Genomic DNA, 27,402 nt, shown 5'->3' with positions numbered 1-27,402 from the left:
CAAAGGGGCTCGTCTCCACTAGAAGAGCCTCTGAATTGGTACTAACACATAAGTAACCAGACTTGCCTGTCCCTGGTTTTCTTTCTAAACAGGGTCGTGGGTTTTGCCATGAAGTAATATATCTGATTCAAGAAGAATTAGTACATTTCTTACCCACAATCACCAGGCAGGACAGCTTTCAGCTAATGGCAATTTGAATAAGTTTCCTGTCATTTTGCATGAAGGAAAACTATCTGTAACGTCATTTCTGAGTTGCACCCTAGCTTACAAAGGATGTGGAAAACAATTCCAGCAGTTGTGACAAGTAAGCAAAAAGAAAGCTGTAAAGGACTTTTATATGTTGGGCTATATTGGGTTAAGGATATAGTATCTCCCAGATTATATGCAACATACAAATTCCACTTACCATAGCTTTTCCTTCACTGTTACCTTCTGGATAGTGCGGGTTAAGCTGAAAAAGAAAAGAAGTCAAATACTATCTTGACAGCTTTTACACATTTCAGAATTCAGGGGAGAGGGGCTGGTTCAATTCTCAATTATGTATCCACCCTGCAAAAGGACAGTGGAGTATCGACAGTGGAGTATTTAGTAGCAGTATGAGGATAAAAATGTAAGAATTAACAATTCAATTTCTGACTGACTTAGCAGGCTATGTCCTCACTTCAAATAAGTGTATCTTGCAATCCAGCTTGTTAACTCAAGAGAGGAATCTCAAATAACCAAGACAAAAAAGAATGATGGCGAAAGCAAAGATAGTTACTAATCTAAACACAGCGAGTCACAGTCACCCACACAACATGCAACCACTTCCTGGATTGACCTTGAGCAGATATATTGAGACAAAATCTAACGTGCTTCAAGCCTACTGAGATTTCACAGGAAGACAGTGAACAGAATAAACACGTCTTTGAAACAGGAATGGCAATGCCACTATAGACGAGTGTTTAACTATCCTGTGATTCTGTTTAACTATTATTAGCGGGGATAATATTTTCTATGTCATACCAGGATTATCAAGCATTAATTAATAACTTAAGTAATATGAGAAGCTTGGGTGAAAGACACTATATAAGTATAAAGTACTACTACTTAACAGTGTTTAATATAATTTTACTTTTGACAAGGGAAATCTGTAGACTAGAAGATGAGGGATTATGTAGGCATATACACACTCAAATAAACATACACACATACACCCACTCACTGGCTGTACATGAAACCTTTCAAAATTTAAATTACATAATGAAACAATTTTGCCTGAATATTTAGCATATTCTCTGACACAGGATATGCCTTCAATGCATTGAAAATGCCAAAGGGAAGTTATCAGTTATGTAAGACAATTTAGTCCTTCAAGCAACAACAGCATATATACATCTTTACCAATAACTATAGTAATTTTCTTGACTTGAATTTGGTATTACCAGCACGGTAGAGTCAGAAGTGAATTGCACAGGGCAAATTGTACAAATACCAGTAAGGCTTTTCAATATCATGTCATCATACATCTAATATTACACAGACAATTACTGCAAAGAGTTTTTATTAAGTATATAAGGCTTTTATTATATTAATACTATATTATTTATATCCCTTTACCCTCAAAATTCCAACCCCTCTCCCCATCATGAGCCTGCAGAAAGGGCAAAAATGTTTTTATAGTCCTAAAATTGCTGAAAATACCTTCCCTCTGTGTCACGACTTGATAAGCTAACATAGAAATGACCAAAGATTGATTCTCCTGTCTTTGTTTCAGTATTTGCACCAGTGTGTTACCCTCACAAATCTAATTCAGAGAGCGTAATATCCTCCCTGCATTGACACCTATCCCAAATCTTTATCCCGAACAGCTCCTCCATGATATCCTCACATAATCTCCTGCTGCTCAGAGACATTGTGGAATCTCCTTCTCTGGAGGTATTCAGAACCTGTCTAGGTGCAATCCTGCTGTACATGAACCTCCTTTAGCAGGGGGGCTGGACTCAATGATCTCCAGAGGTCTCTTCCAACTCTGACCATTCTGTCATTCCACGTTCCAAATACCACCTACTTACACAGCGACAGGAATGGGAGATGAACACTGAACAACAGACAACTAGAAGATATACATGTACATACATGAATATATACGTACATATGTAACTTTTCATGTAGTTTTGGTTTCTTCGTAAGTTCTCACACTTCTTCCAGCATTACCTTTGTTTATCTGACACCTCTGAATAACTTTAGTTGCTCATTCTAACAGCCAAGCTCAGCTCTTTACCTTTGGTCCTCCATCAGGAATAGAGAAAATTACCAGGCAGTGCCCCTCAGTCACAGTCACGCACAGTGGCCTTTCAGCACAGATGCAGAGAAGGTACAAAAAGGGTAAATCCAATCCTACCTTCAGATTCTGCTGGTTCTAAGTAAACAAGAAAAAGCCTGGATCATCTCAGGTTTGTCACTAGACTGAGCACAGAGGACCATGCAGTGACGACTAGGTCTTCAAACAGAATAAAGCTGTTTCATTGACGGGCCTAAGCGAATACAGTTGTCTATCCAGTATGAATTTGGCCTTGAATTTGGCTATTCTTCAGCTGTGTGCTTTCAACATAATGATGCTTTAAAAAAAAAAAAAAAATACTGCAACAACAGGAAAAACATGTAAAATCTCTCTCCCACGCCACTTCTTGCCTACTTTTAAAATGACTAAACAGATTGCCCTCGAATTTCCAAAATAGTTCATTTGAGGACAGAGGCTGAGGGAGACAGAAGGTTCAAACGAAAAATAAAGTGCATTATAGAATCATAGAGTAGTTTGGGTTGGAAGGGACCTTAAAGATCATCCAGTTTCAACCCCCCTGCCATGGGCAGGGACACCTCCCACTGGATCGGGCTGCCCAAGGCCCCATCCAACCTGGCCTTGAACACCTCCAGGAATGAGGCAGGCGCAACTTCCCTGGGCAACCTGTTATAGTGCTTCACCACCCTCATCGTGAAGCATTTCCTCCTTATTTCTAGTCTAAATCTGCCCCTCTCCAATTTATACCCATTGTCCCTAGTCGTATCACTACAAGCCCTTGTAAAAAGTCCCTCCCCAGCTTTCTTATAGCCCCCTCAGGTACTGGGCGGTTGCTATAAGGTCTCCTCAGAGCCTTCTCTTCTCCATGCTGAACAACCTCAACTCTCAGCCTGTCCTCGTACAATCCTTAATGATGTTTTTTCTTGCTTACCATAACAGAAAAATAAAACTAAAAAAATGTTGTTTAGAGAAAGTTTAGAGATGTTAAACAGTAAACACGATGGAGTGTAGTTTAAGGGTTGATGCTCATGGCCTCATTTTCAGCTGTGCTGAGCCACTGCCACTTTCATTTTCATTCCAGCTGAGGTTGTTGGTGTTGAGCATCTCTGAAAATCAGACTATTAGCTGTTATCCCATACTGTATTCTCCAAGTAAAGGGGCATAAATCATGCAGTGTTGTATGTCATATTACACCTGTTCCGAGTCATTTTCAATATCCAAGTAGAGCAGAATGAGCTAAGGACACAGTGACAGTCTTAAGACTCCAAAACCTATTGCTTTTTCTGATTTACATAAGATTACTTGATGTTCTTCAATAATCCTTCAAAACAAAAGAATCCTTGAAAATAACAACATTAATTTTTTTTCCTTATTGCTAATGAAATAAGGTAAAATTCTCTGCAGGTGTTTAGAGACTAAGAACACTGCTAAAACAGGCCTCATTTAAGCTCAACCATCTTCAAGCTTTTTTGTGTCCTTGGATGTGTTGAAGTTGCAATGTTACTGACGTACAGTTTACTTCCATAAAACGCCTCTGGAAGGTGCATGCAGTCAATACACAGTAAGAACACAATGCATTGTAAACTGTAGAGCTCAAGCAAGTGTGACTGTATAAATCATTATTGTAATAGCTTCACTGTAGTTTTTTTTTAGAGTTTATCCCCAACAGCTCCTTTTCCAAGCAGAATAATCCAGAAATCCTAATTCTTTGCTGCTTGTTTTTCAACAAACTTAGGTACAGCCATTTTTCACTTTGTCATGGGTGGGAAAGAAATATAGCACATAATTAGAGTTCACCTTCCTCATGGCTGAAAAGTAAATATCAGAGACCTTGAAACTCATTTCATGAGACACTATAAAACCCAAATGCTCACCCACTATATGAGGCCATATAGCCCAACCACCTGAGTAACTGGCAATTGTTACACAGTAAGGGAGGTGCAATCTACATCAACTAACGAAGACTGCATAAGCAGAGACTAACTAGGGAAGGGCAGGGGAGAATGCACATCAGTGAAGTGGTGAACTGGCCATCTGATAGTAGTTGTGCTCATCCCTCACTCCACAGTTGCCTAGAAGGCCAGCTCTATTGTGGTTATTTTGCAGTTGGGCAAGGCTGAGGTGATCAGCTCTTACAGGTCCAATGACAATAATTTATGACACTACAAATACATCACCTTTTTTGCTTTCTTATACATGTGAACCCAGACTCAACTCTACAAATCCTAAACTCCAGAAAACAGGGCTACCACATCAAATTTCTGTTCATATCACAGCACCACGGAAGACATTATCACAGAATCATAGAATCGCTTGATTGGAAAAGACCTTTGAGATCATTAAGTCCAACCATACCTGTCCACTACTAAACCATATCCCTGAGCACTTCGTCTACCTGTCTTTTAAATACCTCTAGGGATGATGACTCTACCACCTCTCTGGACAGCCTGTTCTAGTCCCCAATAATCCTTCTGTGAAGAAACTTTTCCTGGTGTCTAATCTGAATCTCCCCTGACGCATCTTGGGGCCATTTCCTCTCATTGTATCGTCTGCCACTTGGGAGAAGAGATTGACACTTGCCTCTCTACAACCTCCTTTCAGGCAGTTATACACAGTGATACGGCCTCCTCTCATCTGCCTTTTCTCTAGGTTAAACAACCCCAGTTTCCTCAGCCACTCCTCATAAGAGTTGTTCTCCAGCCCCTTCACCAGTTTTGTTGCCCTTCTTTGGACACACTCCAGGACCTCAATGTCTTCCTTGTCGTGCAGGGCCCAAAACAGAATACAGTATTCAAGGTGTGGCCTCACCAGTGCTGAATACATGGGAAGAATCACTTCCCTGTTCCTGCTGGCCACACCATTTCTGATACAAGCCAAGATGCTGTTGGCCTTCTTGGCCACCAGGGCACACTGCTGGCTCATGTTCACTCGGCTGCCGATCCGCACGTCCAGGTCCTCCTCTGCCAGGCAGCTTTCCAGCCACTCTTCCCCAAGCCTGTAGTACTGCAGGGGGTTGTTGTGTCCCCAGTGCAGGACCTGGCCTTGTTCAATCTCATCACATTGGCCTCATCCCTCTGCAGAGCCTCCCTACCCTCCAGCAGATGAACACCTCCTCCCAGTTTAGTGTCACCTGTGAACTTACTAAGGGTACAATCAATCCCTTCATCCAAGTCATTGAAAAAGATATTGAACAGAACTGGACCTAGCATCAAGCCCTGAGGACACCACTTGTGACTGGCCTTCAGCTGGCTTTAGCTCCATTTACGACAACTCTTTTGGCCCAGCCATTGAGCCAGTTTTTTACCCAGCAAAGGATGCACCTGACCAGGCCAATGGTAGCCAGTTTCTCAAGCAGAATACTGTAAGGAAGGGTGTCAAAGGCTTTACTAATGTCCAGGTATGCAATATCCACAGCCTTTCCCTCATCCATCAAGTGGGTCACCTTGTCATAGAAGGTGATCAGGTTAGTGTGGAAGGACCTGCGCTTCATAAACCCCTGCTGAGTGGGCCTGATCACCTGGTTGTCTTGCATGTGCTGTGTGACAGCACTCAAGATGACCTTCTCCATGATCTTTCCCAGCACCGAGGTCAGACTGACAGGCTTGTAGTTCCCTGGATCCTCCCTCCAGCCCTTCTTGTAAATGGGCGTACCGTTTCACACACACAGGCTAACATTGCATACTGACTCATGTGGTGCTAAAGCCCTATCAACAGGTAAGTAACATTGTAACTGCAAATGCAAGTTGCACAATACAGTTTACAGGAAGTTTCTGGGACCTCAGCTTATCTTGGACTCTGTCTACTGGGGAAAAGAGACCTTGGAAGAAGCCTGGCAAACTTGTCAGTAGACATGTCAGTGCCATAAGAAGGCCACCATCACCACAAAAATTCTTATTTTTAAACACTAAAATAACTGACTATTTTGGCATTTATAAAATGATTTGCAACTACAGAGATCATAAATTCTTCAAATCTAAACAAACTTGCATTTACTTGCATACTTTTCTAGGAAACCAAATTCCCAACTCATAATCCACACAGGGTACATGCAAGAGCCTGAAGGTCAAGGTTAGCACTGCAGGTGGGGTCCTCCTAGGTGTATAAAAACTGATGTCTATTAGACAGATTTCATGTTCAGACTTTGTACGTGGTAGGATGTAAAAAGAGTAGACATGAACGCATATCTATACCAATATACTTGTACTGTGGGAGCAATAGAAGTTCCCCAGTAGAGAGTACATGTTGCAAACATAATAGAAGCCAGCTTTACAGGTCCAAAACCAAGGTATAGACAAAGTCTTTAACCATTTCTAGTTAAAACTATTTGGAAGGGCAAGGAATACAATTTCTGAATTCTTGTCTAATGCCCTCATAATGTGATCATCCTCCCTTAGAACATGCATAGTAGGAAGACAACTTTCACCTATGCTTGTTTGTGTGTTACTTCTGGTATTCGGTGCTCAGAGAATGCAAATGCTCTGCTAATCCTGAAAGGCATCCTGTTAGATCAAGTGCCAGAAGTCCCAGGCCCCGTCTTCTTTACTGATGATGTTTCTACTGATTAAAGCTAGTCAAAGTCATGTCTGAAAGTTTTCAATACATAAAACTCTAACACTGCATGATCTCCTGAGGTTCTACTATTGAGCAAAACAACTTCTCCCTAATACGTTATTCCTGGCTTTAATTTTATTTTTGCATCTTCATGTAGTAAAATATGCTTTACAGTCCAACAACTGAATTACAAATCTCAGTCCACATTGGACAGAATGACGTTTCACCTTCATACTAAATGCTGCTTTCCTAGGCAGAGGAATGTACGGGAAGTACACAAACATGCTATTCTTGGACACACTTAATTAAGAAGGAGAGAGAACAGTTTGGGGAAAGAAACACCCATGCTGATTTTAATCAAATTTTGTTGACTAGGTAAAAGATATTTAAAACACCTCCTCAGGGAAAGAATTAGAATGCCAAATTTCAGCTAAATGAGCATTTTAAGGGTTTGGTTAAAACCCACATTTATGAAGGAAACCCTGGTAGACAAAGAATAAAAGGATCTAATTCAACACACGCAAACAGTTCCCATTTCATTTGGTAATCAGCCTGCTACCCAATCAACAACAGCAAGCTTTCAGAAAAAAAGAAAAGCCACCACAAAAGAAAAAAAACTTCACAAATCTTTCATCTTCATTAGCCTTGCTTTGTTCCTTGTTAATGTCATACTGATTAGCTTTCGATAAATCCAAAGGACTTTTGCACAATTTCAAAGACTTCTAGTTGTATTCAAAGGACTTCTGCCGTCTTATTAGCTTGCTGGAGAAAGACTGGCTACCACTCTACCTCAAAAAAACCCATTCAGTACTGCCACAGTATCGGCACAAAGTTCCTGATAAACATCATCTGAGGAAAGTTTAAAAATTGAAAAAGGCCTTTTATTTCAGGATCGTATTTTGCTGCTGCTTTGCTTATAAGCCGTGTCTTACCAGATCAGATGAGTTTCCAGGGAGAGCTGAGAGAGCTGAACATTTTTGTCTGCTTCAGGCCCCTCATTTGGCACAAGCAGAGGGAATTGGGCAGGGAGAGCCATCCCTGCATGGGGGAACTATCTGCTAGACAAAAACTGGGATGAGAATCAGCTCTGACACCTTCTTGTCCCAATTATTCACCCTCATCATAACAAAAAAGGATCGGTCATCTTGATGGCCTTTTTAGCTGATGTATAAGTAATGGTAGGCCAGTGCTACGGTATGCCTAAATCACCGCTGATTTAAAGGTCTCACATCGGCGGCATAAGCTGGAGCTGCCACAACATGTAGCTTTAGATTACACTGGGAGAGAGTGTTGACTGGGAAATCCCTTTGCTTCTGCTGTGATCAAAGGCAGAGAACCTGACCACACGTCAATGTGTGAGATTCAGTCCCACACAGCCATACCCCATTCTGCAGAGAAAGTCAAAAGAAAGAAAAATGTCCAAGAGACATGTCCAAGCTTAACCTGTGTGCCAGACCATAACCTCAGTTTGAGCTTCAGTGGCTCCATGCAAACATGTGCTAAACAAAAAGCATCCTCATCTCTTCAAAGGTTATGTTCAAAATATTAATATCGCATATGCCTTTCAGTGGTTCTCCCAGAAATAACCAGGGACGATGGACTTAGACATTACTGAAATTTCTACCAATAAAACAAACAAACAGGAAATACACACACAAAAAATCCCAGCAATAACTTAAAAAATAAAAAAAAAAAAGAGAAGCCTTCTAAACCTCCATCAAGCTTTAAAAATAAAGAAAAAGAGGTACAAATATAATTGAATAAAAGCTTCTTAAGTAATCTTGAATAAGGAAATAAAGGAAAAAAATGCACTATAGAACAGACTACATGCCTGCATTTGCTGCTTTGGAACACACTGAAATGCAATACCAGCAGACAATATATTTTCAATAACGGAAGCAGTCCTTAACATGACTAAATGTTTGGTTAATGGCTACACAATTCCTTTCCTCCTAAAGCTCATATGTATACAAACACAGCAGCCAACTTTTGACTGGACTGAAAAAGCTTTGCTGTACACAGGCCCACAGATCACTACTGCAAAAGTAGTGGGCTAGGGGGAAAAAAATCCTTCCTCCAAGATACAGAATTCTGAAGGCATTTGAACACCAACAAATGCAAATGCTGTTCCTAACGTCCACCAAAGTCAAGACAAGTCACATCAAGAATTACACACAAGCTGCATCACATCACATCAAGCTGCATTCCAAGACTCTTAAAAACCTTCAAAAATCTAGCCCTGGGTTTTGCTAAATGGACAGCTTCTTACTTTATCACTTTAAAGAGCCATATCAAAATCTGTGGAACAGGTCAGACTGGCTCTGTAAATCAGTAATCCATCCTCCTCCTCTGGTCTCTGGATCTCTTCCATCTCTTCAAGCATAGCAGTAAATTACCCTTCATTCCTTATACAGCTTTAAAACTAAACCACACGCTTCCTATGAAACAGAGAAAATCAAAAATAAGGCTTACCGTGCTGAGTTCATCCTGTCACCCTAACAAGCCCTTTTTCTTATAAGAACCTTTAATCACTAAGCCCAAGAGATAGTAACTAATCAGAATGCTTTATTAACATTTAATGAAGAGACTGGAAAACAATTACTCAAACAGAAGATTTTGAAGCAATCTCCAGATAAGTCCCGCAGTACCAACAAATTAAATGTGTGAACAGATGTATGAAGGCCTTGGTGGATGCTGCCATCTCCTGGTACCTTCTCCGGTTTGCAAACTGTTATCCTTGAGCAAAAGGTACCTGCACACCACAAACAAGGCCAATTTTTATCAAGTTACTTGCCTCACTGTTTCTAAAAGCAGAAGGAACCACAGAGTGTTTACCACTATGCTCTCCCCTGAATGAGCTGTACGATCAGTGGATGAATACATTTTTCTGCAAAGACTTGCCTCCATGTCACCCCAAAAAATACCATAGGCAAACTGCTCCCTTTTTGGTTCTTAAACAGGAAAGATCTCCACCAGTAGTTCAGTTTCCAAGAACTGGATGTCAAAAGGTCTAAATTATGGCCTTCATATATTCAGTCTCAATTGCCTTAATAAAGCATGCTGTGCAGTACTCCATTTTCTACAGCAGTTTAAGAAGGTGAAAGAATAATAAGTCCACCAAACTGCAGAGAAAGTTTCTCCAGGGCTCCAAGGGGTTATTGCCAGTTTAGAGTCTCAAGTTTAGGAGCTGGTTTCTCTTTTACTTTTTTTTCATCTTAGCTAATGCTGAGAATACCATCACTCATACAAATGTGTAATCTTTCTTAAAATCTCATTAAATGCTTTGTTTTCTATTCTTGTGGTAGCAAGATCCACTACTTTACTACGTCCTATTCAGAAAAAGATTATTTTCTATCAATATTAACTTGAAGATGCATTCAGCTATCTTCACCATGACCCAAATCAAGCAATTACTACAAAAGGATTAAATTTATTATGAACAGCATAGCTCTGTCCACCCAAGGTGAAATTCAGCTGACAGTCGCACAAAGCTTCAGCATTTCCTGTTAACCCACACTAACCACTTGTGTCCCCATGCCTTAGCTCAATGACTCTAATTACAGCACAGGCTATTCCTTCTTCTCTGCACACTGGATTCTGTGCCAATGCTAACTCAGGGATGGCACATTGTGTCATGGGACTGCAATTAAATACCTGTGGAAACACAACACTTCTGCAAGCCTACCTTGCCACTGAAGTGTTCTTACCACTGAAGTAGAGCCTCGGTGAGTTGGACTGGACTTCTAGTTCAGTTTAGAATATTCATATAATTGTCAGTTCATCTCATGTGCATGTACCTCTGTGATGCGCAAGACACTAGCTTCAATAATTCCTATCTTCAAAAGAAACTTCACTGAACATCTAGTGCTAAAACAACCCCAAAGCTGGAAGTATTTTTTATGTGGGATTTTAACAAAAGAGTTTAGAAGAAAAGTCTGATCAGAGTTGATCCATTTTAGAGCTTAAACCCTGCACTTCCACTCTTGTAGAAGAAAGCAAGCAAACCCTATAAGTAAAGCCAGAGGAGTTTTCCAGTGGTACATGCACTGGGAACGCACATCAATTGCTACTTCTGCCTAAAGCAGCTAGCTAGTGGACAGCTTCATCTCTGTGACCACTCCATCACCATAATAAGTGCTAAAGAGCTGTCATCCCAATTATCCTGTGCAAGCCATTTATGAAGTAGATTCACATGTAGAAGTCAAAAGTGGCCATTATACAAGCTTTGGACCAACAACGGTCAAAGAAGTCATGGGGATGGCTGCACAAGTGAAAATTGTTAGAGGAAGTCCAAAACCATTAGGCCACTATCTGAGACACCCTTGACCCCTAAGCACATAAATGCTCATGTTCCACTGACTTCAAAGACAAGGGTGCTCCCAACAGCTTTACTCAACGAGGGCCTTTATATAAGCAACAATTTTGTTTAATGAATGAAGCACACTACAAGTCAGAAAAAGTAATTTTGGTTCTGTAGTTACCTCTGAGCTTATTGCTTCAACCTATTGCATTGGCCAGCCTGTTCTCACTCTTCTCTTTTGTCTAGAAGAGCTTCAGGATACAGCTTACCTTTTGGAGCAATACCAGTACTCTGTGCAGTATCTTGGAAGACACAGTAATAATTTGAACCCTTGTTTATGGCCACAATATTACAGAATCAAAAGAAGGTAAATAGTAAGGTTGTCATCTTGCCTGCATTATCTTAGTTCATTTAGTATAGTATAGTTAATTCAGTGTTAAAGACAATTACCACACCAGATTTACCCCTGTATCTTGGCCAAGATATCTACTACCTCTAATTTACTCTATTCAACTAAGTAAAACAGAATTATCATAGACTTTTCCTTATAAAAACTGCACTGTGATTATGTACATGTTCAAAATGTTTCACAAGCAATGTTCTATGGTTTGTCTATTGTTAACTGCAATATCTGAGACTACCATATGATTTGATACTTGCATATATATTTTGTTATTATTTTTGCAATATCCATCTCAACTGAGAATTTTAATATGAAATTACAGACTTGCCCTGCATTTCTTGTGTGTGCATATATATGCATAAGCACATATATTCACATATATTTCTATTTAATATCCTAATACAGCAAGTGTTAATAGTTTCAGTACAGATTATCCAGTTCAGAAATCTGAGAATTGGAGCCGCTACACACATGGAGAACAATGTTAAAGGTGTATGTTTTGTTTTAGCACAATCGATAAGCTGATATCCAGTTCAAAGAGACTTTTATCCTGGTGATTAGAATATTGAATAAGTTAGGTGTGTTCATGAGAAAGGCACAGCTGTGTGGTCCCAACCTGTGGCATTAGGAAGGCTGTTCAAGTAAATTGTAGCTCACTCACACATAGACAGATACTTTTGGGTGTGTTCTACAGGGGTACATACACTGAAAAGACTTTTAAAAAAAAATTGGGAGAGTTTGTTACTTTGAATCATTCAATTTTCACCTAACCTTACAGACGCTCATTACAAACACTAAACTTTAAAATAACTTGGGCCATGTTGCTGTAACCAGTGCTAAAAACGGAATTTTCTATAGATTTTTTTTCTAAAAGACTACTGGCTCTGTGAAGACGAGAATAAAACTCGGCAGCCTGGACCTTAGCTGTTGTCTTAGCATCTAAATCTCTTGCTAAGAATCTGGCTCAGACCTTTTGGGTGATATCAAGCCCTTCTAACACTAACAGCAGAACTCCCACTGTCTCCAAGAAGAGAATTTCTCTTTCCAGTTTTTCAGCTGAGCAGTCGGTTGCACTTGTTTATGATTTCAATGTTTTGGGAATGTCTGAGGCAGTGGCTTCAGGTTTCCAAATGCCAGACATGGAGAAGACATCAGAAGATTTCTGATGTCCCAAGACTTACCCTCAAACATTAAACCCTTTCTTCAGTATATCCTGCCTGTGCCTTAAGTAACTGTGAGAAAGCATACATGCATCTGGTGTGTCATACCGTGTCCCTGGGATGTGCAGGGTAGCAGAGGAATGACAATGAGCAATCAGCAAATCTCTTCCACTGGGTCTCCCCTAGTAGTGGGTCTTTCAGGGTGGCTCACCTTCAGCCTATTGTCTGGTCACAGGGTCTAGGTTGCTTTATGTTATTAGTAGGACTTAAGGAACCTCAAAGCATATTCATGAAAATTAGCCTAAGTTATGCCAAGTGGCGAGAGGAGTAAAGGAAATGGTATTGCCTTAAACTGTCAGAAGTCAGAGGTATCAGAAGACTCTTAGAGAAGTAACAAAAGCTGGATCATTGGCTGTGATTCTTAGGAACATGTAATTTAGGACTCATATCTTGACTTAATTCTCTCAAGTTTAAAAGAATTAGATTTACAAGCACTGTTTTGTTTACTGAACAACTGTATTGCCTCACTTTTTAAAAAAACTTATATATTGTAGTATTTAAATGCCTTTAAGTTTATTACTTTTAAATTCTCTGGCACAAGGGTCTTGAATTTTCTTAGCTCCCAGATCACCTCCTTGCCTTAACAAAGTGCAGTACCATTTCCTTCACCGCATCGCTCAGACCCACTCAGTCACAAATCAGGCTGATCAGTTACATCTGGCACAGGAAGCCTCCAAGTAAAAAAGAAGGCACAGCACTGCTCACATGAGGTACAAGCTTAACTGCAAAGGAGCAAAAGCAGACACCCAGGTAAAGGATGCTTTTGAGACACTGTCTGAGACTTGACCCATGCAAGATCCCACTGCAGAAGTCTCAGTGGTACACATCAAGCTCATTCACAGAAGCATAATGTAAAGAAAAGATGATCACAAACAGTGATTAATCCTGATTTATAATAACTCAAACTGTGACAGCAATCGTATAACTAGTCAACAACAGAATGCTTAGAAGATTTGTGAATTTTGTTTATGTGTTTGTACTTACTATTCCACAGTAGATATCTTTATCATGGAAGCATAAACAAAATCAGATCATGGCAACATGTGACATTGTTGATAATCCATACTATGAGTAATCTTCCTGTGCTGCAAGAGCACAGATAAGTGTCCAGTAAGCTTTGCCCAATTGATTTTAAGTTAGCTTATGCACATTAGGTGTTTGCCTGCTTCACAAATCTTTGAAGTCTATGTCTGGCTGGTGTGTTGTGCCTGACATGTCGACTGTGTAAAATACAGTTCACAGGTTTTTATTACACAGATACCTTTAATATGTCCACCAGCAGGTATTTTATACTTCATAGATACAGCTACTAACGCCTCTATCTAGTTACAAAATATCACCTCTGTTCAACCCAAACGCTCTTCCAGCTCTCACTCAACTGTGCCAATTGTACTTTCTACATTACAAGTCTTACTGATGGGGATTTCCTTTCCAGAAATAGAAAGGACCTAAGCTCATGTTCAACATGCAGTCTAACGTGACATTTCTTCATCTGATGATTTTTCTCCTTAGAACTCCTGAGCAGATGAGGTATGGGGGGAGAAGGAAGCCCACCAGAGTGCTTGACTCCTTTCCTGGCTCTCCATTAGCCCAGCTAGTCTGAATAAAATTTTTCTGTAATACTAGGAGCATCTCTCACTGTAAACATAAAGGCAAATGGAGCTGTCTCTTAGGTGGGATTACTGATTGCCACTTGAAAATTAGCTACTATTAGCCAATATTAACTACACAATAAAGCCAGCTGAAGTATTGCTGCAGTATGGAGGCAGCAGTGTAGAGGTCAGGGCATGTTAGACCATTGCCTTTAATGAGATGGTGCTCTTCTCCACTTAGGCCTATCAAGTTTCTAAGCTAACCATAATCTACTGCTAAAATCAAGGAAAACATCCAAATTACATTCAGTCTTAGACAGAAAATAATATCAGTATCTCTCCTGGTGTTCCTCTGTTTATGTTTTGACACTAGTTTTGACGTAATTAGATATAAGCAAAGGTTTGATAGCTCCTGTTTCTCTTACTCTGAAATCAGCACCAGGCTGTGTCAGGACCTGGGAAGTGAAAGCGGCACCCTGGGAACACCAAGGACTTGTCTGCATATGGAATTTGCACTGCCGTAAACGTAACTCAATCCAGTTAGAGCAAGTCGTTTTTTTCAGGGATTCCCTAACATAGTGATAACTGGCTGTTGTAGTAAATTTTCAACCTCATGCTTGCAAGCATGAGTCGAAGAGGCAATCCTGAACAGACTTAAGTAAATCAGTGGGAAAAAAATCTACTTTTCATTCCACTGATATAAATTGGACACAAAGCAGTTCTAATATGGATTAGACATGACTTCAAAAGTTCACGGCTTTTTGCAACCAGGGAAAAACCCAAGGCTCTCTCATTTCATAAACTTGGTACTATCTGCTCTCTTCCAGCTTCCCAAGGGTCCCATTTTACTTTTAAAGGCAGTGATGGGTCTTAAAACACACTAAGTTTCTCATTTGGGGAGTCACAACACTATTTTGCCTAAGCATAAATTACCAGATAATAATCAGGGAAGTTGCAAGATTATACTCCTTCTCTTCCTGGATGTTCTGTTCCACTAAAAAGGGCAAGATTTCCTCAGACCCTCCTTTATTCATTTTTTTTTTCATTAAAACACAAGATTGAAACAACAGAACACTGCAACCAGCTATAATACTGATGCACTAGCATGACATCAAAAGTCATGACATCAATGTAGGAAAAGTTTGTCCTTCCCCAGGTTTCTACAGAATGCAAAGATGCCTTTAGACCACCTGCTGGCCGGCAGAGATCAATACACTGAAATTAACACTGTAGAAACATTTTTACAAGAAAACTAGAGCCTGTAGGAACAAAGACGAATGACAACTGATTTAGAGCACTCCAGAGTATGTGTTCTAGTGCCTGCACACAGGCTTCTCCAATCAAGCTCAATGATTGTCTTACATTCTGTTCCCCACTAAAAGCTTTAATCTGTATATGGCTGCCTCAGCCAATGAAGAAGAATATTTGACTGATCACAACATTACTCAAAAAATCGAGGGCAAACAAGAACAGAAAGATAAGTGAATTTAAGGATTTTCAGTGCAAATACAATGGATATTTAGCAGTGGTGTTTTCTCTCGGCTGCTACTCCAACACAATTCAACAGCACAGTTGAAATTAAGGTTGGATGTTGTCTTGAACTCACCTACTAGCTTTCTGCAGTTCAAAAAATTTCCTAGGAACCCTTGAATACAGCAATACATCATGACACAGCAGTGTACATCCAGTACTTCCCATCCAGACTTGATGTGGGACCTCTTCAGACACCTACATCATGGGCCTACACACTATGGCATTTCTGAATTATGAGGACGTATAGTATTTGGTTAGGCAGCACACAACCACCTGTTTAATTGACATTCTTACCTCTGCAGCTAAGTAGTTTCCAGTTGCCAAATGCTTAAATCTAAACAAGCTGTTCCACTGTCCTGCCCCTCCCCGGCAAGGGTCATGATGGACAACCTAAAAGAAGTAGTATAGATTTTAATGGTACTCCTCAAGATCATAGTTAGATCACTGACATTTCTTATAGATCACTCCAAATAAAAATATGTAAACTACATAATTACAAATAATCTACCACAGAGAGGAATTCTGTGCTCTCACTCAGACCACTATAGGGAACAACTACTTACATTTATTTTCTGCCACATGCAAGGATACACTCCTCCTATTACTTTCCACGTTTTCATTAATATACTCCCTGTAAACCTGATGAGCCAAATTTTTCCTTAAATTGATGCAGCATGAATTTGCAGTTCAACAGAGTAAATGCAGCTTCTCTACACTTACATGGACACTACTTAAAGGCAAAACTCAAACCCTCTCATATTTTTATGATCACTTTTTGATTTTTGATCACTTGTATCAGTTCTGGTTTTAACAACACTGTGCGCTTCTGGTAAATTTTCTTTCACATGATTAACAGTCCCATATAATTTGAAATATCCCAGGTTATTTCTTCTTTCTCGAGTGAATTGTAGGTCATTTTCTCCCTTCAAATCCAGCAGTGCCTGTCTCTCTCATGAAGTTAAAGCAATCTCCACTAACTACAAGTACAATTTATTCTATTCAATACAGTCTTACTCGGACAAAAGTCATCAATTTGCCTGAGAGAGGAGCTGTTTTAAATGCATAAAGTTTGTTCAGCACATAAGAACTTTTGCGTACGGGAGTTACATTAACTGTAATAGCAAAGGTTTGAAAGATACCAGTCTTCAATGTTCGTCAAACAAAAATATATCTGCTAGTCATCTTCTCAACTCCCTCCAATTCAACATCAACACCTCTATTCAACCTAACTTCACACAGATGCTGATGTGCCCTGTTGCAGAAGAGTGGACTCTATCACATTTGTGAGTTTTCTTGTAATTCATGAATTTCAATTTCCTATAGTGCACATTAAGTCAAATATAAACATGCAGAACTCTGGATACATGAGTGTCATTTGATTTGCTTTGATAAAACCATACAAATTACATCAAGTCTGAATTTGACCCTTTGTCATTTTACTGCACAGAAATATGCTAAAAAAACATTGCCTCTCTACATATACACAGTAATAAAGCATCCCTTCAGTCTTCATCCTACACAAACCACTTCATAAAATAATAATAGTTACAGGGAGGTGTATGATGATATCAAGAGGCTATGAATGATTCATGTTGTGGTGAAGTATTTTTACTGAACCTTGGCCTTCAAGTCCTAAAATATTTATAATAAAAAGAAAATACCTCTATTTCCCACAGTGCTTTAGAACTTGTTGCAGAAGTGGCTGACTGACGCAATGTAGTACGAAGGAAAATATGTTGTTTCTTCTCATATTCGTCACAGGTCAGAAACTTCTCTTGCTCTGCATGAAACAGCCTAACAACATCTCCCTAAAGTAATATGAAAAAGAAGCATTATTACATCGTAATATGCAGCATAATTACGTAGCAAAGCCACTAGATTCATCCTGTATTAGTCCAGTGACGTCAACATAGCTGATGCAAAGAAAACATTTATAAGCTTTCTATTGCTGGAGCAGTTACCAAGTGCCAAGCATACAATCTCAGCACTGGGACTGGAAATGAAATGAGATAATTCAGTCCTGCAGGAGATCCATGCACTTTTGTGAAAACAGAACTTGTTTCAGAGCACTGCAAAGAACGTGCGCAAGAGTTAACCCAAAGAGTTAATTTTAGCTAACTAAATATTTTTATTTATTTCTCATCTCTTTTAGTATTTTCTCATCTCTTTTAGCATTAAGGGAAAGCGAACAGATTTCTCTAATACTCCCTCATCTCTTGTACTCTGTAACCAAAACCAATGTTGTCTTTCTATTTCTTCAGCTGGTATTTTTTTGCTTGCTTCCACCTTTCCCCAATGCTCTAAACACTACCCACAAATGGGTCTAGACAGATACAACATTTTCCCTTTCTTCCTCAAAAACTGTTGGTACCTTCATACCTACCAAAAAATAGACAGTTGATAATTACTTGTTAAGGTACAAGTGAGGACAGACAAAATTTATTTATTTATTTAAAATGAAAATATAAGTGATCTCAGAGTGTGATCTAGAGGTATGAAGCTGTGTTAACCCATGAGCATTTAAAGCTATGTTGTTTTATTACAGTTATTGCCATCTTTCATGCCTCACTCCCTTCTGTAAGCACGTTATACATCTCGGCATAAACTGAAATGTCACAGGTACTTTGTAGAGAGCCCCTCATCATTTGGGATTTGAACTGCATCTTTTTTCATGGATCCTCAGTCGTCCCTGGGAGTGGAAAGGGGCTAGAAGCTAGCACAATCCAGACAACTTCACTTAGTAAGACAATAACACAAAGCAAAAACATACTGGCTATTGAAGGACAGGAGTGAGGGATCCTCAACAGCTCCATGATGTCCTCATTTCTTCTTTTATTCATCATGTAATATTTCTCTACAGTCAAATACGGCATGATTTTTCAAATTAAAAAAATAATTTTAAAAAAATCATACTTACTCCTTTCAGTACGTCATCTCGGTAACTACTGAATTTCATGAACAAAGTTACTTTCCAGCTCGTATTACAGTTGACAGCATTTACCTTTGGAAGAAAAAAAACAATTTTATATATATATATGTTCTTTTCTTTTAGACTTTCTACTCTTCTAAAAGACCACATCACATCTAGGGTAGCATGGGACACGGCTTAGCTGTTTATTTGTACAATTCCTAACATTGATGCCAAAGCTCTCAAGTGTTAATAATAACATTGATGTTGGAGAAGACTCAGAGGGCAAAATGCTAGTCTGTGTTTACAGCCTACCACGATGACCTAAAGAGCTGTTGTTAAAGGCGTTACTCTTACATCAGTGAGGGTTTCAGTTACTCAAGCAAACCTCACAAATTTTTCAGTGCCATGTAGAACTGCGCCAAGAATAAGTATATTTCATCTCGGTTTTTTGAGGCCAAGCTGGAACCAATATCTAATAGTGGCATCTAGACAATGGTGGGGTTCTCATTACCAGTAAAGAACATAGCATAACACATCTCAGGTTAGTAATTACCCCTCCTCCCTCACCTCTTTGCAGCCAGGATTGTCTAGAAGCTCAATGTTGCTGGCATGTAGAGGCTGCCCTGCGTTGACTGGCATCAGTACGACTTTATCTCCCACAACAACCTGGAATTCAGAAATAAAATGCAATTTAGACCTATGCAACTATCCAATAAAATGAAATAATGTTACACTTTTAGAAAATGACTCACATGCATGCTCTAGGAATGGCACTCAGTGAATTCATTCGCAGACAATTCACACACCGCCTCTGTTTGCCTATGCTTTTGCAACTGCTTGGGTTCAAGATGTCACACTAATGATTCCTTGCATTCTCAGTAAGCATGTCACCCAGTTCAACAGAAACTTGCTATCATGGAATAGATTTGAACCTATGAATTCCAAGAGCAGTTCAGTTCATCTAAAAGCTACATTAACTATTCTTTACCCCCTACGTACTACCAGCCAAAAGGCAGAGAAAGGATGGAAAATAATCTGTAGTCAGGAAGCAAGATTTTTTTCCCTCCCTTGCTTTCAATCAAACTTTTCCCATCAACGTCCTTCATTTCACAAAAGCCTTAAACATTTGCCTGTGACAAGACTTCTTAAGTCCAGTGACACCCCGGCTGTGTGGACCATCTTCTGGCAAATATCAGGACAGATTCAGAAGCTTCCTGATTTACATAGTATGACTGCAACCAGGAAAGGAATAAAAATCACTGAAACTTCAGAGAGGTGAACACACTCCACTCCCTCTGCTGTTATTTCCTAAACTATGTTTGGATCTCGGCACAGGCAGCCAGTACATCAGCTGAGAGACCTTCTTTCTACAAAAGGAATTCCTAGGTGACTTCCCTGCAAGCAAATTCCCTTGCAATTCTTTACCTATACAGACAGGGAAAAACAATATACAAAAATGTCTTTGACCCAAAAAGTACTTGAGACATACATATGGAGAATTCAATTCATAACTCGGAGGGCGGGAAAGTAAATAATTAGAAACAAAAATCAATCCACGTAGATTGGTTGGCACTGGGTCCTGATTTGCTTATGTTGTTCACAGCAATTTTAAGCACACAAACACACATATGAAGACAAGTGGCTACATGTGATTTTTGCTATTTGAAATGTTGTGCAAGCCATGCTTTCTTTTGGAACACAAACAAGCAAAAATGCTCTCAGCACTGATCACCAGATCAATTCCTATGAAAAAGAAGAGCCCGATTCAGCCTCATGTAACTTCAACACAGGTGAATCTGAGCCACTTATTACAGAAGTGAGAAAGAAGGTTGCCTGTTATTTACTAACACAGCTAAAATAAACAGTAGATAGACAGTGTCATCATGCTCAAACTACACATAGAATTCCTATTTGATCCAAATAACTAATAAGTTCATTAAAGGAACCAAAACAAAGACAATATGCCCTTAAGATACATTACTTATGCAATACATTCCTGCATGCCATGCTTCACACAGACTTTACTTACAGCCCATTTTAAGTAGTTATGACCAGAAAATTCATTAATCAAAAAACCATCAGGCTTGCACCCTGCAAAGTGGAATCAGGACTTCAAATTATTGCAAGTACACCAGGACTATACCAACATAATTAGTAAGAGAGCACATCATTGAGCATCTTATTTAAAAAGAAAGAAAAGGGGGGGGTTGGGGAACGGGCAGGGGAAACGCATCTCTGAATGCAAGGCTGTAATTATCATGGAATCAACCAGAGGAAAGGAGATGTACACCACTATTCTGCTGTAGGTACATATCAAAGGACAAACTGCTATGTAGGCTCACGGTTTCTGTCTCCAAGTCCACATCAGTAACCTGCTTTGATGCTGACCAGCACTGCCAGCTGTCACAGAAGCAGAAAGATATCTTATGTTCTTTTTTATTTCTTCTGTTTCTTCTTGCATCTAACCTCCATAGGTAGCTGGGAAGGAAGGGATAGAGATAACTTCACAGCACTTGGTTCTTATACACCGTCTACCAGTGATGTGGTAAAACAAAAGCAGAGCAAAGAGGGAATCCTTTTTTCTTATACATGGCTGCCTAGGGCAAGCTGCAAGTCTGCTCTTTTGAGTTCCTCCCATCCCCTGCCCAGTTTATTTCTGGCTCCAAATAATGCCCCAGGATGCCTAAAACTCTGGATACAGAGCATGCACATGCTTATGTGCCTGTATTTTTGCCTGTAGAATTGTACTACATAGAGATTATAGAAGACAGAGTAATGCATTCCCAAGGTTAAAACTGACACCTTTATCCTCTTCCCTAGCTACCCTTGGCCACAGCGGGTCACAATATGCTGTAGACGTGCAGCAGATAATTTGACAGGTCTCTAGGTCTTCTTCCTTACATATATACATGAATTTGTTAAAGCTGCACAAGAAACATAGCTTTTGAGGATTTCATTCTGGATTCCTTTGAAAAAAGTCTTTACCCTTTCTGGTCTAGAAAAGAAAGAATGATGAAATTTATAGAGAATTCAGCTTTGGAAGTCAAGATAAACCTACAAGGTTCTGCAGTCTTGGATGCATTGGAGCTCTTCCTGCATAAGGTAATTTATAAATTCATGCAACCCTACTTGTCCATGTCTTGGTGGAAAAGTTGTACTCCGAATGGGAAGAGACACAGTCAAAGTTGACGGTGTTCTGTCTTCTGGGTAGGGGACCAGCCCTGGCATCACTTAAAGCATCGCGTAGAGCAATGCCCTGGCTGCATATAAGCCCTGAAAGCCAATCTGACAGCTACATCTACACCACAATCAAGGAGCTGAGGCATTACCCTAATAGAGGGTACAGTGCATCACATAGACCGGCAGTTTCAAGCTGTGAAGATGCAGTAGCAGCGTTTTCAGTTTGGGCTAACTATCCAAGTAGGTTACTGGGCACACCGAAGGCTCTGCTACTCCATCTCCATTGCTTTAATGTTAAAACCACATCTGCTGGTTGCACTGCTGACACACTTCAAAGATCATGAGGATTAACAAAACTTTCCCACAGACAGCTGGGCATTCTCCAAGTCCAAGACCACCTCCCTCAGCATTCTGCAAGATTAAGTCTTCAAATGGCAGACAAGCAAAAATGCAGCCCACACAGAGCTAATCCATTTTGCTATTCAGTCAAATTGGAAACAGTTCTAGCCCTAATCGGTCACATCTTCCATTGAAGGAAAGCTAAAAGATGCCTAATAAAAGTTTGCATAAGGTATTGCAGAGTTATGCCTATTACTGTACATTTTTAGTAACATATTTTTCATTACTTTAACTAATCAGTTGCTAATAAAGCTATATAATAAGCCCCCTTCAGAAAAATAATTTTTGAAATATTTCACAAGGCTAAGCAAACATGATTACTTCTCAGGAAGTCTCACATTTAACTTCCTACATCACAGGTTCCCCTAGACTTAACCCTTTTTTTAGAATATATGGCATATTTGTATCGACCTTGCTGGGTTATCTGACGCAGCAGCGGTCATCCAAGCAGTAATTCAATACTTGCTTCTACTGTTCTAAAGACTTTCTAAAATGCATTTTCTTGAGGAATTTCCTTCTTTTAGCATGGAAACTGAAAATTAAAAAAAAAACACAAATTTTCCAGACAGAATAAGGACCTGATATCCCCAGCTAACTCCATGCACTGAGAGGTCAGAAGAAGAAAAGAATACAAAAGAAAAAAACAAAGTCCTTTAAAATCTAAACCTAGTGAGTAAATAAAGTGGTCTCAGCTTATGTGGTATTAGGTGTTCTGTAGATGAGTCCCTCAGAAACCAGCTTTTTAGTGGGCACATGTCTGGCAGTAACTGAGAGGGAAGGAGAGGGTACAAGACTGGAGCCTCTTTCAGTCCGTGAGAGGCAAATGAAGCATTTTCCTCACCATTTGCTATGCCTGCCTTCCTTGCAACAGATGCCTGCTTTCTACAACTGTTGAAGTGGTGGAAAACTGCCAGAGCAGTTACAAGAAAGCTACCAAAGGATTGATGTTTAGCTTCAGAAGTTTGCAAAGAAAACTTTCAGATATATGTGGGCCTGGAAGAAAGAAGGAAAAACTTGGGCCCCATTGATTCCCTCTGCAAAATATAATGGTGAGCTCCCAGCTCTGCAAGGGGACATCTGGTGACTGACAAATGAGCAGCAGGCAGGTTCCTAAAGAAGCTGTTAAGTTGGGAGAAAACCTGACTTTTTCCCACACAGCCTTTGTAGCACAGAGTACGTCAAGTACAGCTCCATAGGGAACAAACTAGGAGAGATGTTGCAGCAATCTGCAAACTCTTCAGACCAGCAAAATGGCTTCCAAACTCTCACATTTCTCATGTGCCCACAACAGTGTCAAATTAAATCAAAAGTTCTACTGTATCAAGGATGACTTTTAAGGCTTAAGATCATTCTGCTGCTCTCAGCTGTACGAGCTCACAACAGCTTTGCAGATCACAACCTGAGATCCCCAAGTCCTCACTCTGGAGAGCATGACAAGCACTTATTTCCCAGCCATAAAGGTTTGAGAAATTAAGATGATGCTGAACCAATATTATTCTAAGAAATTAAGTCAAAACCTTAAAGCAGTAAGTCACCTTTTTTCTTCCCAAAGAGGGAAAGGGTTATGTTTGATCCACAACACCTCTCTTCCCTAGCTGAAAAGCCATGCAGAGGTGCCCCAGAGGACTATCCATGTTTGCTGTTTTCCTCTGCAACAGGCTTGGGGAAACAGTGAGAGGTTTTCACCATACCCTTCTGATCAACGCACAGAGCAGGGCAAGACTATGACTTTTAGGGGCTCCTGAACAGGAGATGGGAATACAGCCCTTCCCCTTCCCACAACAGATTGCCAAAAGGAACTGCAAGTAACCACATTCATCCTGGATAGCATCCCAAGAGCTGGGTAACCACAAAGTTAATGAGAGAAAATACACGAGAAAACAGGCATTCCCTGTCTGTGATCCTGAGACGGTTCTTTCACTGCGTTCTTCACAGAGGAGAGCGGCCAAGCATTCCCAGCCAGGTCTACAACATAAAACCGCAAGTTCATCACGTGGCCTTCCCAGAGGCAGATCTGAACTTTCCACAGTGGGCACTTAATCAAGCCACAGCCATCTAAACGAAGAACAGAGTTTTGATCTCATGGTGCAACTCTCAGATCTGCAGCAAAAAGCTCTTCTATACATTCTTCCCCTTACCAATATGCAAGACTCCTACTGAAACCTTTCCAGAAAAGATCCATCGCACAATCCAACTCAATTGCAGTCATAGATGCCACTGTCATGTTGAGGGGGGATAAAGATTTTAAAAAAACATAATGCATTTCCTAGAGACCTCCTCTGTTGACCTCTTGAAAAAAATGTTGCCCAGATTATTTTAAAAACACTTCTAAAAAAAATTTTACTCTAGCATAAATTATGACTAATGATCAGCTTTGTAAATCTTCATGTAACAGGTGGGTTTAGCAAAGGTGACCCACCACAGGTCAGCAGAGACTCAGATGAATGTGGCAATATTTCATATTCCAGACCATAACATCTGCTAAATACTTTTTAGTTACACATAAAAGCTAATAGTCCCAAGCACTGAACTTAATCCGTGATGATTTATGTCAGTAGCAAAGAAATCATTTGTCATCTGGAAACTCTCTGCCTTCTCCTTTTTACACAGTATTTCCACTTACATTGTCACCCTCACTCCTCAGTTTCCAGAATGGCTGGATATAAAACCAGGATCCCTCGTTCCCTGCAGCATCCAGAGACACTCGCATAGCATTCTTCTCTAGAAGAGCTGGCAATCTCTTATTGACTGTGAGGTACTTGTTACTTTTTATGTGCAGTAGCTGTGAACAAATAATAATTTAAAAAATTACTCTAGCCTTTTTCTTCTTCCTTCAGTCAAAGAGGAGGCACTGGCTTTCACACTGTAGAGTTCTTCCATAACATAAGTAAAGAAAAAATAAAACTAGAAAAGAGTTATCAAAGTATACCACAATTAAGGAAAACAGATGGTATATCTCAGACTAAGAGAAATGTGTCAGCAATCAACTTCACAACGCATACAACACAGGTACAGTATTAACAATGTTACCTTCAGGAATTTCATCCATTACAGCAAAGTTGTATTGCACTTAAGAACATAACTTCTGTCTCATTTATATATCAAGAAGTACAAATTACTTAAGTGATTTAAAAGTAGCTGCGCAGCACCTCTAAAATATGATTTTGAAATAAATCTTGAAAATAAAAGATAAATATTTACATTCAGATTCTAAACTTCAGCAACAAAAATTACACATAAAAATTTATATTATGACATATTATTTAAACATGAATATGCAGCACTTCTGGTAGATGTTAAAACAAGACAGAAAAACACGACATTGTATACTTCACCATGTTCTGTTTACTCGACCCTTGACAATCCAGATTACAGTGGTTAGTTTCATTTTCACCATAACCTTGAAATGAAACAACTGTTTCCTTTCCAGATCTGAGAGAAGGCAGATGAATTTCAGTAGGTTACCTGTATGACATTGCTATATTTTACAATTTCGCCCAACAGCTTTCTGTTCTCGCTTTCGTTCTGCTTTTGTTCCAGTTCTGCTGCATGCTGCAAGAGAAAGATTATTTCTTTAAAGTCCACAAAATCAGTACCTGTGTTCAGCTACTGGAACAGATAGTGTAAAAGAAAAATGGCAACATATTTAAAATGCTTCCTCCAATCTGCAGGCACTACTGCACTGAAAATATTAGCATCCAAGACTCATTGCAGCCTATTATCACCCAGCCTCAGTGGAATGATTCTGGGGTTTTATTATCTAGAATAGAAACTCAGTCACAATTTATGGATCACACCTGAATTGCATACTACTTTAAAAATTTTCAAGCAGAAAAAATAATTCCAGGTGCTTTATTTCATCCTGAAGGAGGAAAAAGAAGGGCCTATGATTAGCTTCTCCCTGTCACCATTCCTTTTACTTGCAAGGGTTTTAATTGTATATAAATACATTGACTTTATATACAATGAAACAAAACTACTAGGTCACACATTGCAAAATCAAGGCTAAGCACAAAAGCCTGGATCAAACACAGCCACAGAACAAATTCTCAGCTCCTAGCTCTAACTGCTGTGTAGCTATCCCTAACTACACTCACTACACTATGTGACTTCATTGCTGTTTTTAACTGGAAGCCCTAGCAGCCTTTTGACTACACATGAAACTATTAACCAGGTTTGATATGACCTTTTTTCCCACTTAGTCTTATGAATCCAATTATAATATAAGGCTAGCTCTTTTTCAGAGACAGGAACTGCTCCATCTACACCATATTTGATGCAAAATAGAATCTGCCCAATGCTTCAGAGAAGAATCACCTAGACCAAAAGCGAAGACAACTGCAATTCTGAGGATTTCCCAGACTGAAGCATGGAAAACATCTCTTTGCCCATCCCACAGCCTAAATCCTAGGACTTCTAAAATAATGGCACGATTTAAAACAGAGCCCACTCCTGATTTTAAGCACTCTATCTCCAGTTTATAAAACTTCTGAAAGCAATATCTGGCTTATAGCAAAGGCACAACCCCCAGTCCAAAGTAAGATAGAATCCAGGGCAGGGGCAATACGTGCCAGGAAGGAAGTAGGAGAGCTAAGGAGACTATAAAATTGCCACAGTGGCATAATAATACCCATCAGGGTGGCTCCCAAAGCACTCGTTGCTATTCTCTCTCATTCTATTGTAATTCTACAGCCTACAGATTGAGATAAGATCACAAATACACATCTCCTACTTGAAGTTTCTTCAGCAGTGCTGCTTCTGTATGGTTTCCTTGTTTGGCTTGCTTGGCTTTCCAGTACTGCTTCTGGGCTGAATATCGGTTCATAGGACATACCTTGAAAAGGCAATCTGTGAAAGATAGAAAGAAGTACTCATAAGTAACCCTGAAAGACACTTCCATCATTAGTAAGCATGCTTTGGTTGGTTTTCTTTTTCCAGAAATGCCTAGATACAAGTGTTTAAACATAGTAAGCAAACAGCTTGATGGCAATGATATCCAGGTGGCAGAACATGTGAGTTGAACCTAAAGCCT

At 39.7% G+C, this 27,402-nt stretch overlaps 1 protein-coding gene across 1 annotated transcript in view; it reads right to left on the bottom strand.

The window, feature by feature from the left end:
• Positions 1-27,402, bottom strand: part of ITPR2 (inositol 1,4,5-trisphosphate receptor type 2) — a 265,394-nt gene that overhangs the window by 197,536 nt on the left and 40,456 nt on the right. The window contains exons 3-10 of the mRNA XM_054072496.1: positions 27,103-27,218; positions 25,836-25,922; positions 24,994-25,152; positions 19,359-19,457; positions 18,798-18,881; positions 17,542-17,688; positions 16,175-16,270; positions 407-451 (exon numbers count right to left, since the gene is read on the bottom strand). Coding sequence (XP_053928471.1) covers positions 407-451; positions 16,175-16,270; positions 17,542-17,688; positions 18,798-18,881; positions 19,359-19,457; positions 24,994-25,152; positions 25,836-25,922; positions 27,103-27,218 — 833 coding nt within the window. The remainder of the gene's footprint in view (positions 1-406; positions 452-16,174; positions 16,271-17,541; positions 17,689-18,797; positions 18,882-19,358; positions 19,458-24,993; positions 25,153-25,835; positions 25,923-27,102; positions 27,219-27,402) is intronic.

The sequence above is a fragment of the Cuculus canorus genome, chromosome 1 (assembly GCF_017976375.1).
Source record: "Cuculus canorus isolate bCucCan1 chromosome 1, bCucCan1.pri, whole genome shotgun sequence".
Taxonomy (NCBI): Eukaryota; Metazoa; Chordata; class Aves; order Cuculiformes; family Cuculidae; genus Cuculus; species Cuculus canorus.
This window is presented reverse-complemented; position numbering and strand designations above follow the sequence as displayed.